The sequence below is a fragment of the Patella vulgata genome, chromosome 1, assembly GCF_932274485.2.
Source record: "Patella vulgata chromosome 1, xgPatVulg1.2, whole genome shotgun sequence".
Classification (NCBI taxonomy): domain Eukaryota; kingdom Metazoa; phylum Mollusca; class Gastropoda; family Patellidae; genus Patella; species Patella vulgata.
Genome location: NC_065879.2, coordinates 3,694,713 through 3,713,385, shown reverse-complemented (window position 1 = coordinate 3,713,385; position 18,673 = coordinate 3,694,713). Strand labels below are relative to the sequence as shown.

The window sequence follows — 18,673 nt, the reverse complement described above, 5'->3', positions numbered from 1 at the left end:
TGACAATTGACGCTGTAAGTCCTGACAAGTTCGCCCTGACAACCTGACAACCCGCCATGCCTGACGGATTGCTTAGGCTCAACTACGTTATGATCATACAAAAACGTCAAGGGGAGACGGTTCTACCAGGATGGTCGGTAGCGCCGTCATAATTCCTTTTGTCAGGCCAGCTTTAAGAGGTCCTTACCCTAGGCTGCCGTAGAGCTATCTGCCGACATCGACGACATGACGTCCTTTTACAGGCTGCAGGCAGAGCTATTGACCAACCACAGGCTCGCATTCTGCCTGACAAGGACTACGTTTTCCTGACAAGTTAACGTTTAACAATAAAAATAAAAATTAATAAAGATGTTCATAATTAATCATTGCATTACATGTAAGTAACCTATTCTGAATCTAAAATCAAAGTAATGTACAATTAGACCAGCGCAAATACATTAATGAAGAAACACCTAGCCCATGAATCGTGCGTAAGTCTTAGCTTACAGCGACGAGGTCCTAAAGAATTGGAACTACCTAAGAACAGCAAGTAGGCCTACTTCAAAATACTTAATGGATCTAATATAATAATGAGATGTACAAAGTAAGTAACAAAAGTAACAAGCATTGTAAGGTCATGAATTTATTATAATACACCATTAAATTAACGTGAGAATGATCATGTTACTATCACTAACTATCCCTAGCAACCATATTACTACGCCCGTCTCGTCTGACTCGAATGCACACAGCATTCCACGCTAACAATACATTCATATGTGGATATTATTTGAATTGCTATCGTCCCCTTATATCCAGTCGCATAGTAATACATCATGACATGCCTTACAAATCCGGCTCTAAGTACCGATGTTCTATAATCTAAGATACGACTTGCTGTCGTCAACGTAAGTAGGCTACATTAGGCAAAACAAAATTGTAAACAATGAGAGCGTACGGCTCGTTCTATTTATAGTAACAATTAAACCTTTCAACAATGGCAAAGGCAACACTAATATCGTAATAATACCAACGATAAATACTTAACAAATGCAATAATAAAACAATGTGAAGATGTAACTATTGATTCTTAACATATGGTACACGGCATTACCAGTGATCAGTGATAATGAAATAATAACAATAATTAAATCTACCCCCCCCCCCCCCCTTATATATAACAATATATAATATTTATAACTATTATTCTCATAATATAATATTCTACCAGGTGAAAATAGAGCTCTAATATATAATATATAATATTTATAACTATTATTATCATAATATAACTCTGTAACTCGGTCGGGTATCTTGTGTATCTAGCACTAATTTCTTTCACATTCATTTAATAACAAATCATTGTTTAAAAATTCATTTGAAATCACCCAAAATCATCTAGAAATAAAATCAGACGTGGTTCAATGTCCTATTGTTTTGCTCCGACTGGGCTATTGAAGACGGCACACGCCACACGCCATACTATGTGCTATGAGGGAAATTTTGTCCGGGCAGCAGCACTATGGTCTACTCTTCTTATATCGAATTCCCACTGACAAGGGATCTTTTACGTGCACGCCAATGTATACACAGGACCTCGGTTTTCATCCCATTCGAACGACTATACAGCTGTCCTTGTCAGGCCCTCCTTCCTGCATCACTGACAAGAGGGAACCACGCCGGAAAATCTGGATGAACTTCTCGGCCAATGCAAGGATCAAACACCTGAACGCCAGGTTAGCGAGCCAGCGTCTTACCCACTTAACCACCTATATCTTGACTAAACAGAATTAGTTTTATTTTAAGTTTTATTACCATACTAACCTTTCTAATGTTTCAGGAGCAACATTTACTCCACTTTGAGCCAGTCTATCAGTTAAATCTTGACAAGCACTTCTTTCCTCAGTTATTACATCCTATTAAACATTTTTAATTTTATTATCAAACTTTTCACCAATTTTCTTGGATTATCATTTTGAATTGTAAAAGAAGAGCTGGACTAAAACAGTCGATCTTACAATCAAGGAAAAATGCCACATTCAAATATTAATGGTACTAAGGACTTCCGAGAGAGAGAGAAATTGGGTTTAACGTCCACTCGACACAAACTAGGTCATTTCGGAACGAACATAATATGGTTCAATTTTATTTCAATAATTCGCTTGTGCGTAGGGGTCTTTAGCAGTGGGAGGAAACTAGAGGACCTGGAAAAAAAGCATGAGGTTGGACGGGCAACTTTACATCCTGGTAATGTACAAGCAGGGAATCAAAACCACGTCAGTTGACTAAATGACAGACCATGTGATTTCATGTGCACACATTAAAACACTATATAACCTGCGTTCTGGATATGAGGGATTAGCCAATGAAACGGTCTGTTATGGTAAGTCTTTGTCGTGAGTTGCACGGAACTGTGGGTAACCCACTCGAAACATCAACACTGATTGGTTAATCAAATGTCTCACATCATAGGGTCAAATAGCCCTCATATGACCTCTGATGCGACAGGTCAGACGTTCATGTAGTAAATGCCATCGAAAGTATAAAAAAACAAAACAAAGAAAAGATGTGTATTTAAATCAGACTGGTGTAGCAGTAAGGACAATATGTAGGAGTTTGGAATTTTGTTTGCGATATCACCCTAGGTACAAGTGGACGTTAAGCTCGACATGAAGTCAAAGAGTTTAGAAACACATCTTCCCACATGTAGTAATGAAATGGGGTTTAACGCCCTACTGTCCTGCTCCAAACTGGGTTAATGAAGTCGGGCATACGCCATGCAGTGTGCTATGAGGGAAATTTTGCTCGGACATCAGCACGCCAATGTATATAGGGGACCTCGGTTTTTCGTCCCATCCAAACAACTAGACAGCTGTTCTTGTCAGGCCCTCCGTCCTGCATCACTGATAAGGGAGAACCACACTGGAAAATCTGGATGAACTTTCTTGGCCAATGCAGGGATCGAACACCCGACCTCCAGGCTAGCGAGCCGGCTTCGTACACACTTAGCTACCGTGACTCCCCCACATGTAATAAGAAATGAACCTAAATCTGTTATTATACCTCTTTACGATTTCTAGATGTGATATAATTAACATCAGTTAATATAGGTGGTGTCTTCTCTTGTTTGGCGGAAATACTTCTACTATATAACAATGGCACTGACGCTGAAAGATACATTATGTAAGATTTAGATAAAGAGCTAGCCGTTCTTGCTATAATAGTTCGAAAACAGATAATGCAAAATGAATATATTGAAAATTTCATTCAAATTGCTCCATTGCGAGCGAAGATATTAGCTTTTGAAGGTTTGACACGATGTGTGCATTAATTGCAACCACTGTACTGGTTGTTCGAAGCTTAGCCTTACTTCACCATTTTTAAATTAAATTAAAATATGGCTAAAATGTTCTAATCTACTTAATATTTGAGATATCATATGGCATCAAGAGTTGATTATGGTCTTGATAAATTAATTAACGTTTAATTAATAATTTAGATAACATTTCAGGCCTAAAGAAAGACCTGCAATAGGCATGTTGAATGAAATGGAATTGAAATTCTTATATTGATAAAACTTATGAAATGATGGTCAACATGTGCACCAACCGGGCTAATGAAGTTGGGCACACACCATGCAGTTTACTTTGAGAGAAATTTTCCAGACAGCTTATTCTTAATTGAATTGCAACAGCCAAGTACATGAATGGATCTTGGGGTTTTCATCCCATCTGAATGACTATACACAGTTTCCTTGACAGACTTTCTGTTCTACACAAATGAAAAGGGATGGAAAGAGAGAGAAATGGGGTTTAACGTCCACTCAACACAAACTAGGTCATTTCGGGACTTACATATGGTTCAATTTTATTTCAGCAATTCACCTGCAAGGAGGGGTCTTCAGCAGTGGGAGGAAACCGGAGGTCCCGAAGAAAACTCACAAGGTTTACTAAATATAGATCCATGTAAAATTTGGTATGACTACAGATCATCATACCACAAAACAAATAAATGCACAAAATGCAATCGTATCTATAATTCTACCAAAATCAAAGATGGCGTGCCAATTTAAATTGACAGAGATTGCTGTAAAAACTGTTGAAAATAACTTTTATACAGATTTTACTTACTCTTAGTCGTCTGAGCAGGTTTTGACACTGGAACATTAGAAATCTCATTTTCTAATTTTACTGTAGTTGGTTTAGTTGTGGAACTATCAACAGAAGATAATATTATTTCGTTTATAAGATATATCCAATTATGTTAAAATACAGATTTATATTTTGTTATGAAAATCTGACCGGTTGTACTGCGAGGTCGCGTCTGGGGTCATATGAGCGGCTTATGACCCTATGGCATCAGACATTTGATTAACCAATCAGCGTTGACGTTTCTAGGAGTTTACTCACTCTTCCGTGCATAGCAGGCCAAGAACTCGCCGTAACAGACCGCTTCATTGGCTAATTCCACACATAAACTAGAACGCCTGTTATATAATAACTCTTCCAGATCCTAGTGTTGTGAAGACAAGTAAAACAAAATTTTGAACTATAAACGAAACGAAATAGGATCTGTGTTTTAATCAGATTAAAACATTCATAGTTAAGAGAGAGAATGGAATGGAGTTTACGGTTCCTTCAATACAATACTTTGGTCATTTTAAGATAAATTTATGGTAAATTTCATTCCTATGGTGACGCGTGCAATGCATAGTGGCGAATTTTGTCCCATATTTCTAATTCCAACTGCTAAGTCTTCTTTAATTTTTTTCTATGTTTTTATGTTACAACAGTTACAGAATAGTTGAGTTCTCTAAGCCCCACTCCTGTAAAAGTCTAATCACCGTGGTTACACTCAGGAAACCACAACATTATATGGTCGTCTAAAGAACCTAGATGGTGTGTAAAATTATTCTAGCCACACCCTCTCTTATAGGTGCCGAATGACGTAGGCTAACTCACGTACGTGTATTTCAAACAATAACAACTATTCCTTGAAAAATGTAAATGACCAAAATGTTTACTAAAATATACCTCCGTATCAAAATAACCAGCATACTTTCTATATTTTTGGTTATGAACTTCAAATCAATAATTTGTAAAGATAAACATATTGTTTCAGCCATCATATTGCTCCATTCCTTATCTATGAATTTGAAAGCAATAATTGGTTAGTGACATAATATGATCGCAACAACAATATTGTTACAAGGGTTCTTTAACGTTCACATGCGGGGACCTCAGTTTTTCGTACTAGTAGAAAGATTAAACTGATCTTACCTTGTTGTTTTAAAGAAGGCAACTTTTGGACTGGTATTTTTGACTTTACTAACAGCTGTAGATGTGATAGGTGTTGCCTGTGTTTTATCTCTTATAGAACTTGGCTGAATATGAGATAGATTTATATACATGAATATCACGAAGTTGGTCGTCGTCAAGTGATAGCGCTTCAAGTTTGATTTGCTATTAATAACGCTGTAAAATGACCAATTTAATTACATCGGAAGGTGTATAATGATCAAATAAAGTCTTGTTGGCAATAAAAACGACAGGAAGTGTTAGAACTAGTGAGTATTGTGAGATGATAGCAGACAAATGTCTTGAACATGTGAAAACAAAGATGGCGTGTGAGATACCTTCTATATACTATAATATATAGTCAAGCAGTAGTAATAAAGTTTTATTTTAATCCCTTCAAGTGCCTGTGATGAATATTGGGGGCACAGCTGCTACATTGTTCTTGGACCCATAAACAGCTATTTAATTTTTTAAAGGCAGCTGGTGGTATTCTTGCTGTCCCGCCCCCAATACCCTACTCTAGCTATACAGGGGTCAAGTTAGAAACACTATTTTTTGCATAGTTTTTGCACAGGTGGGGAAGGGGGGCGGAAACATCTGTCTAGCTTCGAACCAGTTTCTAGACTCTTATCTTGTTTTCTTGCAGTCTAGACATGTTTCTGAGAACAATGTTCAAATTGAGCAACCCATCCGAAAGCAACTTAAAACTACATCTTTCTATTTTTCATATTTTCTAAAGCATAAAACAGACTTTTGATTCAGATAACTTAACTTATTAGACTGTTAAGAGCCTTACTGTTTTAATGCTGACTTGTATATGAGTTGTCAATGATTGAAGAAGATCTTCTGTTGATGGTGTTTCTACTTCTACTTGTGGTGACGAGGGTTTTGGCTTCACCTGAAGTTATAAATACTGTGTATCTTTACAAATAGTAAGTGAGCTAGGTTCAGGTTGTTTCGAAAATCGCGTACAGTGGACAGCGGTGCCCGATACTCTTAACCGTGATTCTTAAGTTGCAGGTCACCTTCCCATGGGGGTGAGAGTTCCGACAAAATGTCGAAATTTTGAGTTGAATTAGACTTTTGCGTAAAACAATCAACTTTCGTACATACGTCAACCAAATTCAGATGCCACAAAAAACACTGCATAAGACGACCCCTGACCCTTCCGTCCTCCCTTAAGAACACCCGGGAACGTACATTGCAATTATGTTTCCTTATGAAAAACAGTCACTTCCACGACTTGCTTGTTGTTGGCAGTTATCTAACTTTATTCAAAATAATGTATTAGTCCCATGCCATTAACATAATTAGATCAAGAATTTCTTATTTACTGTGCCAATCTCTGGTAAAACTCACCGACCATTAATCAGTGTGAAATTGGTACCTAAGCTCCGCCTTCAATGGCTACTGATTAGCAGGATTTGTTAGAATGAAATGCTGCCGATTTCTCGACAATTAGGCATCGATTCGTTGCATGAGTTATATATTAATTTTCCGCATGTTGACATCAAAAGTTCATTCGAAAACAGCCCATTTGATGATTACCGGAAACTATTTTTAGCGCAAAATGTGAGTGATTCGGCAAAATACATAAAATTTCTTAAGAAATGCCAGTTTGAGCCTCCATTTTGGGTCTTTGTGAAGCAACCGACGAAAGGATACATTATGTACATTCAAAATGGCTGAGTTTTCCCAGAGATAAACAAAGGGTAAATTTATTTGTTAGGAATGAGATTGTCACTGTGCTTGACAATGTATGAGTTAAGAGAGAGAGAGAGAGAAATGGGGTTTAACGTCCACTCGACACAAACTAGGTCATTTCGGGACTAACATATGGTTTAATTTTATTTACACAATTCGCTTGCGCGTAGGGGTCTTTAGCAGTGGGAGAAAACCGGAGGACCCGGAGAAAAGCCACGAGGTTGGACAGGCGACCCTACTCCTTCCCACGTACAACCGGGGATTCGAAACCACGTCAGTCGACTCAATGACAGACTTTATGATACAGCGCGCGCACGCTAACCATTCAGCCATCCAACCCCCCGAGTTAAGAGAGAGAGAGAGAGAGAGAGAAATGGGGTTTAACGTCCACTCGACACAAACTAGGTCATTTAGGGACTAACATATGGTTTAATTTTATTTCAATAATTCTCTTGCGCGTAGGGGTCTTTAGCAGTGGGAGGAAACCGGAGGACCCAGAAAAAACCCACGAGGTTGGACAGGCGACCCTACTCCTTGTCAGGTACATGTATGAGGTTAAATGTTTATATGAGTAATGTCATTGTAGTATTCAGCCACGCAAATTACATTTTGTACAACACAAATTTGTTAAATATGTTATATCCCCAAAATAAAAAGTGACATCGGGTGTTCTAGAGGAAGAATAGAAGTGAAATGGGGTTTAACGTCCTACTGTTCTGCTCCTAACCTGGGCTAATGAAGACGGGCATACGCCATACAGTGTGCTATGAGGGAAATTTTGCCCGCACAGCGGCACTACGGCCTACTCTTATATCGAATTCCAACTGTCAAGGGATCTTTTATGTGTAAGCCAATGTGTACACATGACCTCGGTTTTTCGTCCCATACGAACGACTAGACAACTGTCCTTGTCAGGCCCTCCGTCTTGCATCACTGACAAGGGGGAACCATGCCGGAAAATCTGGATAAACTTTCTCGGCCAATGCATGGATCGAACCTCCGACCTCCAGGCTAGCGAGCCAGCGTCTTACCCACTTAGCCAAGAGGAAGAATAAACGATTTTACTCACAGGTCTCCGAACACTTGGTGGACGAGACTGTCGTGATCTCTTTAACTGTTCATCAGATACAGCTAATGGTTCTGTAGGTTTCAACAGTTGACCATCAATAGCCGAACGAATACTGGCTTCTTTCGGCCCGTCTGGACCAAACTCAAAAGTTTTTGTTGTCTTGTAAACCATATTGATGTCTTCTTTCTGTTTCACTGCCTGCTCATAATAATTAACACTTTTGGCTGACGTTGGTCGAACTCTCATTTTGTTCTCTGGGGTATTTAGAAGAACACTTGGTGAACTTTCTTTTCCCGATAATAATTCGGATGCGACGGTTTTGCTACTATTGTTAATCGTACTTGTTCTTTCTTCACCATAGTCCACGGTAACTACAGCAACCGGTTTCTGCTCCTGAATAAGCCTACTCGGTGACAAGTCACTTTGTGGCTTGCTTCTCAGAGCAGATCTTGGTCGAGATCTTTGAAGGGCAGAACTTCTTTTTTCTCCATCTTTGTTTTGAGTGAAAGGCATTTCTTTTGCACTACTTTCTTTTGTAACCATGGAAACTGTCTTTGAAGGATTACATGAAATTTTGGATACAGATATCGGTAGAGGATCTGAGCTTTCAAGACTTTCATTAGATGTCTGTTTAAGACAGGACTTCCTTGAATGAAGGAGGGATTTATCTATTCCCGAATTGATTCGACTTTGGACATGTTTATAGTCTGGTCGTTTTCTGGAGGCAGAAACCGGTCTGGAATTATTATCTGTTAGCCTCGGTGATATGTCAAAAATCATATTTCTGTCTTCTCGTATTAATACACTAGGACTTCTCGCTGGTTCCATATTGGAATTATTATCGTCAGTGTGACTGGATATTCCTGATAATCCACCTTCTCCATCTTCACAGACAACCTTTTCAATCACTTCTGATCTTAGATTGGCTCTCAATTCATCAAGATCTGAAAAATTCTTTGGATCTTCAGTGGTTGCTAGAGAATGTAAAGATTCCAAAGATCCTTGCAGAAACTGAAGAGTTAATGAACTGTTTCTGTGGGAATTGATTGCAGCCCTTTCAAGTAACCTGAAAAAAACAATACCAAACAAATTAATCATAAAAAGTCAACATCAATTATTTCAAAAGTCATCATAAGAAAACTATGGTTCGGTGAGTGTAACTGTGGTTCAATGAGTGTAATTGTGATTCAGTGAGTTAACTGCGGTTCAGTGAGTGTAACTGTGGTTCAGTGAGTGTAACTGTGGTTCAGTGGGTGTAATTGTGGTTCAGTGAGTGTAACTGTGGTTCAGCCATATTTTGATTTAAGCTAAAAATGGCTAATATCTTTGCTCGCAATAGAGTAATTTGAATGAAATTTTCAAATTATTGATTTTACATTATCTATTTTCGAACTATTATAGCAAGAATGGCTAGCTCTTTATCTAAATCTTACATAATGTATCTTTAAATAAAATTGAACCATATGCTAGTTCTGAAATGGCCAAGCTTGGATCGAGTGGACGCTAAACCCCATCGTAATTGGCCCGGTCAGTGCAGAAAAGTAGGACGTGACACAATATTTTATTTCATTTCATAAGGTAACTGTCCACATTAAAATAATAGTAAGGTGTTGATGTTACCTATCGGTATCAAGTTCATCCTCATCGTCATCATCATCATCATTATCAACAGTAGGTAATTGCAGATGTAAAGCTTCTGGGGTTGGCCTCCTTAGTAACAATGGCGGTGACTGTTTAGTGTTTGTCTTCTTTATGCTTAAAAATAAAAAACATTACTTTTTAAATTTTACAGAAAGAAATTAAAGAACAGATTTAATATGGAATTGTTACACAAGAAGAAATTACTACAACGATATCTAGAACTATATAACAGAGCTTAACTAATTTTTCTTCAGAATATTTTTTGTCGAAGATCAGAATAAGCGTATTATCTGTGTATAAAGAACAAGTACATAAAAAATAAGAAGAAGAAATGGTGTTTAACGTCCACTCGACACAAACTGGGTCATTTTGGGACTAACATATGGTTTAATCTAATTTCAATAATTCGCTTATGTGTAGGGGTCTTTAGCAGTGGGAGGAAACCGGAGTACCCGGAGAAAACCCACGAGGTTGTAAAGAGTAAGAAAAAGACTAATAATAATAATAATATTTATATTTATACCGTTCACAGTTCCATGCTAATATGCGTGCTCAAGGCGATATTAATAATATGTATATTTATAACGCACACAGTTCCATGCTAATATGAGTGCTCAAGGCGCTACACAGTCTGGGTGACATAATAGGCTGTAAATAGATGAGTTTTTAAATTAGTTTTGAATGTTTCTAGCCTGGATGATGGTTTAATGTTCAGCGGTAATGAATTCCACAGAACAGGCACAATGTGAACAAACGATCAGTATCCAAATGATTTGAGTTTATATTTTGGGGTCATAAGAAGGTGTTCTTGTTAAGAACGGAGTGTATGTTCAGGACAATATGGTGATAAAAGATCGTATAGGAAGGTCCGTTTCCATGTAAACACTTATATGAATGGCACAAGAGCTTAAAATCTATTCTAATTTACTTGGCAGCCAATGAAGTTCTTTGAATGCTGGTGTAATATGCGAGTTCCTGGGTAAATCGACTGATGATTCGAGCTGCAGTATTTTGAACTGTGGTTGTGAAATAATCAGACGTCTGCTTCTATAATAACAGACATGTTGTAGTAGTACCTTGGTTCTTTAACATCTGGGGGGGGGGGTGAATGGCCGCATAGTTAGCGTGTGTGCGTTCTATCATACGGTCTGTCTTTGAGTCAACTGGCGTGGTTTCGATTACCCGGTTGTACGTGACAAGGAGTAGAGTCGCCTGTCTCTCCAAGTCCTCCAGTTTCCTCCCACTGGCAAGCGAATTATTGAAATAAAATTAATCCATATGTTAGTCTGACCTATTTGTGTTGAGTGGACGTTAAACCCTCTCTCTCTCCTAGTTGTGTCCAGTGGACCTCTCTCTCTCTCTCTGTGATATCACAGACAATATATCAGACAATATATAGATATGTTGTACATTATCAATTAATTTATACTTACTCATCATTTGGTTCCTCGTCATCGGAAAGACCATTTGGACTGTCTTTATCATCATGTTGATCACTGTCTAAAACAAAAGGTAAATTATATATTGCATTCCAATCATGATGATAATCTAGACTGACAATAAACAAATTTCAAATCATTCTTAAAAATAGGCCTATTTATTAAAATATGGTACAATTTTTATCTTTTTTGTCCAACCAATAAATCTTGAATGATCTTTATCAAGCAGTGAGAACATATATTTTGACAAGAAGAGAGAGAGAGAGAGAGAGAGAGAAATGGGGTTTAACGTCCACTCGACACAAACTAGGTCATTTCGGGACTAACATATGGTTTAATTTTATTTCAATAATTTGCTTGTGCGTAGGGGTCTTTAGCAGTGGGAGGAAACCGGAGGACCCGGAGAAAACCCACGAGGCTGGATTGACAAGAAGAATTGTTTATAATCTGGTATAACCATGGAAGTATTTGAATATACAACCAGGGGCAGTAAACAGTGACACAAGGCCTATTGTTACTGTTATTTAAACATGGAAGATTATGGAAGATTAGATAAAGAGCTAGCAGTTCTCGCTATAATAGTTAAAAACTTCTGTAGATAATGTAAAGGTGATATGCTGAAAATTTCAATCAAATTGCTTCTCTCTAAGCCTAGAAAACTTTATTTTTAAATTACTGTAGCTACAATTGTCATTGTTACCACTGTCACGATTATTAACAAAGTCTTGATTATCCACATGGATTCAAATCCAATACATAAAGATGGCATTGAGAGTTGATTATGGTCTGGATGAGTTAATATATAGCAATTAATAATTTAGATAATATTTCAGGCCTAAAGAAAGACCTGCAATAGGCAGATTTAGCTCTTGCATATTTTGTTTAATTCTCTGTAAATGGTTTTATTATGAATTTCATATATATATATATTAACCCCAAGTTTATTAAATATCTTTGTGCTTGATAACGATAAGAGGATATCTGTCGAAACGTCGTGCTTTTAGAATAAAACTAGTGATTGTATCCCATATAAACTGTGTTCTGTTAAAATAAAAGTTATTACCATCATGGGGTGGGACTGTACCATCATTACTAGATGACTCTGTCCATCCTTCTACCGATACAACAGGCAATATCTGTTTTCTTGTTTCTGGATCAAACTTTGATCCTTTTACTGAAATTAAAATAAAACTTAGATTATTTATGTCCAATCTGATTAAAACATAGATCCTATTTCGTTTCGTTTTTTATAGTTCAAAATTTCGTTTTACTTGTCTTTCTGGAACGTGGCTAGCCTGGAGGTCGGGTGTTCGATTCCTGCATTGGCCGTCCCGATTTTCCGACGTGGTTTCCCCTTGTCAGTGATGCAGGACGGAGGGCCTGACAAGGACAGCCGTCTAGTCCTTCGGATGAGACGAAAAACCGAGGTCCTGTGTAAACATTGGAATGCACGTAAAAGATCCCATGGCAGTTGGAATTCGATATAAAAGTAGGCGATAGTGCCGCTGCCCGGTCAAAATTTCCCTCAGAGCACATTGTATGGCGTATGCCCGTCTTCATTAGCCCAGTATAGGAGCAGAACAGTAGGACGTTAAACCCCATTTCATTTCATTTCATTTCTTTCTGAAACTAGGATCTGGAAGAGTTGTTATATAATCAAATGTCTGACGTCATAGGGTCAAAAGCTGCTCATATGACCCCTAATGCGACCTTCCACTACAACCGGTCTGATCTTCATGTAGTAGAGGCCATCGAAAGTATACGATTAACCAATCAGCGTTGATGTTTCTAGTGGGCTACCCACACCTCACACCAAAAACTTGCTGTAACAGACCGTTTCAATGGCTAATCCCTCACATCAACCAGTTACATAACAACTCTTCCAGATCTTAGTGCAGTAAAGACAAGTAAAACAAAATTTTGAACTATAAAAAACGAAACGAAATCGGATATATTTAAAACTAAAACTGATATAATATTATTTATATTTATAGATGGTGTGGTTGGGAAAGATAGGCAGATTAAACTAGGCCATAAAATACTAAATTATATTTTTTGATCTGATGAGAGAGAAAATAAGTTAAGTTCTAAATCAACATGTCTGTTCTACTCCCACTGGGCCAATGAAGACGGGTCAATATGTCGGTGAGACTAATGATATAAATTCAATTCTAATACTCTTTTTCTGCTGCACATTTCACTAATAATCATCATGGTTACAAAGGCATCTGGGTTTTATAAACCAACCTCAGTTCACCTCACAATAATCTAATAATTTGATCAGTCATTGTCTTTTTGTTAAACATTGGACGGATTAAGCAGATATTTGTCAGAATTTTCCATATGACTAAAGGTAAAACTAGTGAAAAAAGAGAGAGAGAGAAATGGGGTTTAACGTCCACTTGACACAAACTATGTCATTTTGGGACTAACACATGGTTTAATTTTATTTCAATAATTCGCTTGCGCGTATAGGGGTTGTAAGCAGTGGGAGGAAACCGGAGGACCCAAAGAAAAATCACGAGTTTGGACAGGCGACCGGGGATTCGAAACCACGCCCGTTGATGGTACTATTAAAATGTGTCTGTCTGTCAACACTATAACTAACTGAGATAGCTTGTTCAAACCTCTCCCTCTCTCTCTCTCTCTCATAGTACCTGAGTTTCTCCCGAAGATGGAGGGACAATTACTATGAAAAGAAACACATGACAACCTTCTTCAGTTTCAAATGCAGTTTTTAACAAACCTTTAATATCAACTTCTGGTCGGCCTGATGGAAGAGGGGGTTTCAGATTAACAGCACTCTTGGGACGAGACTTTTTACCACTCCATGGTCGTGTTCGAGAAGGCACATTAGCACTAACAGGCCTAGATCTCAGGGCCTGTTGTCTTAGTAATTCTGGTATTGATGAGTTACTTCCCCTAAAAAAAATAAGGGAAATAAATTGTGATGGTATTTTAAACCAATACAGTAAAAAATAACTTATATACTTTTAATCAAAATAAGATAAATATATATTCCAAAGCATCCGAGTCTGTCAATAACTTGAATGGCTAGATGAGGATTCAAACTGGGTCAACTGAACACAAATTATATAAATACAGGCAAGAGGACCAGCAGGTGGATCGCCTCTTGAAATGTTTAAAATATGCATCACAAACCTATAGCCAGAAATACCCAGGAAATTGCCATAGTAAACAACTTTACGAGGCATTTTACTTCAAAAGTGTCTGCGTCTTGCTCAAATATCCATTGTTATCTCTGCTCATAAAATATCTATTGTGATCCCTGCTCACAAACATCATAATCCAAACAAAAGTAACCCTAAAAACACTGAAATGATTCTTGCTGTCTATCCATCAAATTTCTTGTGAATTGAATCCTGCATGCACTTTCTAATGAATTGTTAATCTTTTATACACCAATATAAAATAACAAGATTTATTACTGCATGTTACAGGTTGATAACAGACACGATAAGAAAATGAATATCCCATTATCTTCTATAAATAGATTTCCATTATAAAATATTGAAATTGACATGTGTCATAAATAGAATGCTATTATTACAATACAATATAATTCCTTAAAGTTGTTGTCTGTGATGTCAACATTAGTGGACGTGGACATAAACCCCCAAGAAGAACGACCTTTAAAATCAAGAACTATTACTCTAACTGTTCATTTGTTATTATTTCTCTTTAGATTATTGGATTGTTTTACATTAGGCTGTTTTTTTTATGATTTATCACACATCACTACATATTTAAATATCAATATCAATAGAACTTGAAATTAACATAATCTCTCAATTATCCAATAACAAGAAAACCTCTAATCTGTTTGTTAAACCCTCAATTTACACATCAGCCACATCTCTTGTAATATTAACTTGAAATTAACATAATCTCTCAATATCCAATAACAAGAAAAACTCTAATCAGTTTGTTAAACCCTCATTTTATATATTTGTCACATAACTTGTAATATTAACTTGAAATTAACATAATCTGTCAATTTCCAATAACAAGAAAAACTCTAATCTGTTCATTAATCCCATCATTTTACATATCTGTCATCTCTTGTAATATTAGCCATGTCTAAACTAGATAAATAAAGTTGTGTTTTTATTAGCGTGAACATCGCCTGGTTTGAATCAAGCCATTATTTATATTCGACACGCTATAGATATCAATAATATATAACAATGTAAACACAGCAATACAAGATACCCACATTACATAAATACCAACAAATATTCAATAATTCATCAAAAGAAAATCAATTAAAGCCAAGTGAAAAAAAGAAAAAAAATGCTGTTGATTAATTCTCTTTACATTAATAATCAATCTGATGAAAACAGTGGTTTCGATTCCCCGTTTGTACGTGACAAGGCGTAGGGTCGCCTGTCCAACCTCGTGGGTTTTCTCCAAGTCATCTGGTTTCCTCCCATTGCCAAAGACCCCTATGTGCAAGCGAATTATTGAAATAAAATTAAACCATATGCTAGTCCCGAAATGACCTAGTTTGTGTCGAGTGGACGTTAAACCCTATCTCTCTCTCTCTGATTAAAACACAGATCCTATTTCGTTTCGTTCTTTTATAGTTCAAAATTTCGTTTTACTTGTCTTTACTACACTAGGATCTGGAAGAATTGTTATCATTGACGTGCTCTGCACAGTGTGAGGGATTGGCCAATGAAACGGTCTGTTACAGCGAGCTTTAGGCGTGTTTTGCACGGAACTGTGGTTAATCCGCTAGTAACATCAATGCTGATTGGTTAATCAAATGTCTGACGTCATAGGACCAAAGCCGCTCTGTATTTTCATCAGATTGATTAACAATTATCATGCGTGTTATACTGTACGCGAGTTTCAAGCGAAGACACATTTTGGGCTAGACAGGATGTGCGTGCACTTAAATTTCCAGCTGTTTTCCAGGAGTTATTTACCAGATTCCAGGCGTCCCTGTATAGAATCCTACATCATAATGTATTTTTTTTACACTCAAAGAACATTTACGGCAACAAACTCGTGAACTTTTGAAGAAACATTGGATGACTACGTTCAATTTTATATCTTAAAATACATGTATATAGCGAAAACCACAAATGTTAATTTTCCAGGAGTTTCAAGGAGTAATCTTGTTTTTCCAGGATTTTCCAGTAGTGGAAATCACATTTTCATTTTTTTAAGAGTTTCAAGGAGTGTGCGAACATTGCTAGAGTCGGTGACATTGAATATCCTTTCATATTTCAAAGTTAAGGAGGCATTTAGACATCCTCACCAATCATCAATGAGCATTAAGCAGCTTATCAGATTCAAATCCCGTGAAAATCCGACACATAAGATGCCATCAAGAGTTTATTAAGGTCTTTTCGTGTTAATTAATGTCTAATTAATAGTTTAGATAACATTTCAGGCCTAAACAAAGACGTGCAATAGGCAGATTTAGCTCTTGCATAATGTACGTTTAATAAGTAAATGTAGGGTCAATTTTCACAGACCTGGTAAGGTTTAGAGGGGCGTTTTGAAAATTTTATGAAACATTTTCTTTTTATTTTCCTGAAACATTAATAGTTTATCCTATCATCTTGAGGGGATCACGTGGCTAAGTGGGTAAGACGCTGGCTCGCTAGCCTGGAGGTCGGGTGTTCGATCCCTGCATTGGACGAGAAGAAAGTTCATCCAGATTTTCTGGCGTGGTTCCCCCTTGTCAGAGATGCAAGACGGAGAGCCTGACAAGGACAGCTGTCTAGTCCTTCGGATGAGACGAAAAACCGAGGTCCTGTGTATACCTTGGAATGCACATAAAAGATCCCTTGGCAGTTGGAATTCGATAGAGTAGGCGATAGTGCCGCTGCCCGGGCAAAATTTCCCTCATAGCACACTGTATGGCGTATGCCCATCTTCATTAGCCCAGCATAGGAGCAGAACAGTAGGACGTTAAACCCCATTTCATTTCATTTCATTTCCTATCATCTTGTAAGATGTGATCAAAGTACATTCCACAAGATTTTATTCTGTGGTGTTTTTTTGGAAGAGTACCATACTATTTTGAATGTGGCCTTTTAGTGTCATACAGTGATTTCTACCTTTTTCTTGTAATATACCTCACGTGAGAAATTGCAGTGAAAAATGTGATAAGTAAAAAAACCAAGAAAAACCTTTTCTCCGTGCTGTAAACCTAATTTACCTCACATGAGAAAGTGCAGTAAAAAATGTGATAATTCAAAAAACCAAGAAAAACCTTTTCTCCGGGCTGTAAACCTTTTCTCCGTAGTGTAAACTCCACAATGTAAAGTTTTCTCTGCGGTGTAAACCTTTTCTCTGCGGTGTAAACCTTTTCTCTGCAGTGTAAACCTTTTCTCCGCGGTATAAAGTTTTCTTCGTCCGCAGAGAAAAGGTTTACACCGCAGAGTAAACTTTATACCACAGAGAAAAGGTTTACACTGCAGAGAAAAGGTTTACACTGCAGAGAAAAGGTTTACACTGTTTTTTTTTATATATCATAGTTTTCACTGCGATATCTCATATGAGGTATATTACAAAATAAGGTATAAATCAACCTATGGCACTAAAAGGAGAGAGAGAGAGAGAGAGAGAGAGAGAGAGAGAGCTGGTGTTTAAAGTCCACTCGACACAAACTAGGTCATTTCGGGACTAAAGTATGGTTTAATTTTATTTCAATAATTCGCTTGTGCGTAGGAGTCTTTAGCAGTGGGAGGAAACCGGTTGACCTGGAGAAAACCCATGAGGTTGGACAGGCGACTCTACTCCTTGTCATGTACAACCGGTGAATCAAAACCACGCCAGTTGACTCAATGACAGTCTTCATGATACAGAGTGCACACGCTAACCATTTTGACATCCCCTCCCCCCGGCACTAAAAGGCCATCGTAATTTTGAAATGATCTTAAGTTTAATTTCTCACCATGCTGTTTTTTGATAGGATACAGTTGATAATGGTGGTTCTGTTTTCAGTTCATTAAGATCAATGGTGTTAATTCTGTGGCTATTTAGATTGGTAATTGGATGTGCTTTTATAGCTTTAGTATCACTCAAACCTATATTATAGACTTTAGTTTTAATTTGATCTAATTTAGCCAGCGACACACTGCTTGCATTTGTCCATTTCTGAAAAAGGTAAAATATATTTCTTATATTTAGTTTAAAGGAGCTAAATCGCTAATATTTAGGACCTAGAAATTGACACATATACAATATGAATGTATATAAACTGATTTATATTCAATTGTTTCTGTTTTTACTCTAATTTAAAATCAGTTATGTTCGTCGAATTGTGCAAGAAGTATTAATCGAATGGCAATTTCTAGCATCTGGTTATTCCAGTCTACACCGGTAGTATTATTCCAAATAATATGGTGTCACCATTTGACATGACTTGTGGAATATGTCTAGCCTCCTTCTTCGAGTCCCTTGCTACAAATGGCTCTGAAACGCATTATGGTACACGAATCGTGTACCAATGGTAAAATGTTTATTTTGTCTTAAATATTGGATATCAGAAGCCCATCTTTTCC

General features: G+C 37.2%; 1 protein-coding gene across 2 annotated transcripts in view; it reads right to left on the bottom strand.

Annotated features, from left to right (window-relative positions):
• Positions 1-18,673, bottom strand: part of LOC126808476 (uncharacterized) — a 28,403-nt gene that overhangs the window by 9,088 nt on the left and 642 nt on the right. Inside the window, exons 2-12 of one of the 2 annotated variants that reach the window (XM_050533204.2) lie at positions 18,064-18,266; positions 13,876-14,051; positions 12,193-12,303; positions 11,124-11,190; positions 9,670-9,804; positions 8,050-9,115; positions 6,073-6,174; positions 5,259-5,362; positions 4,110-4,192; positions 3,043-3,146; positions 1,804-1,895 (exon numbers count right to left, since the gene is read on the bottom strand). In XM_050533204.2, the coding sequence (XP_050389161.1) occupies positions 1,804-1,895; positions 3,043-3,146; positions 4,110-4,192; positions 5,259-5,362; positions 6,073-6,174; positions 8,050-9,115; positions 9,670-9,804; positions 11,124-11,190; positions 12,193-12,303; positions 13,876-14,051; positions 18,064-18,266 (2,243 nt within the window). Of the gene's footprint in view, positions 1-1,803; positions 1,896-3,042; positions 3,147-4,109; positions 4,193-5,258; positions 5,363-6,072; positions 6,175-8,049; positions 9,116-9,669; positions 9,805-11,123; positions 11,191-12,192; positions 12,304-13,875; positions 14,052-14,291; positions 14,568-18,063; positions 18,267-18,673 lie in introns of those variants that run through there. The other variant, XM_050533207.2, reaches the window with a different exon arrangement.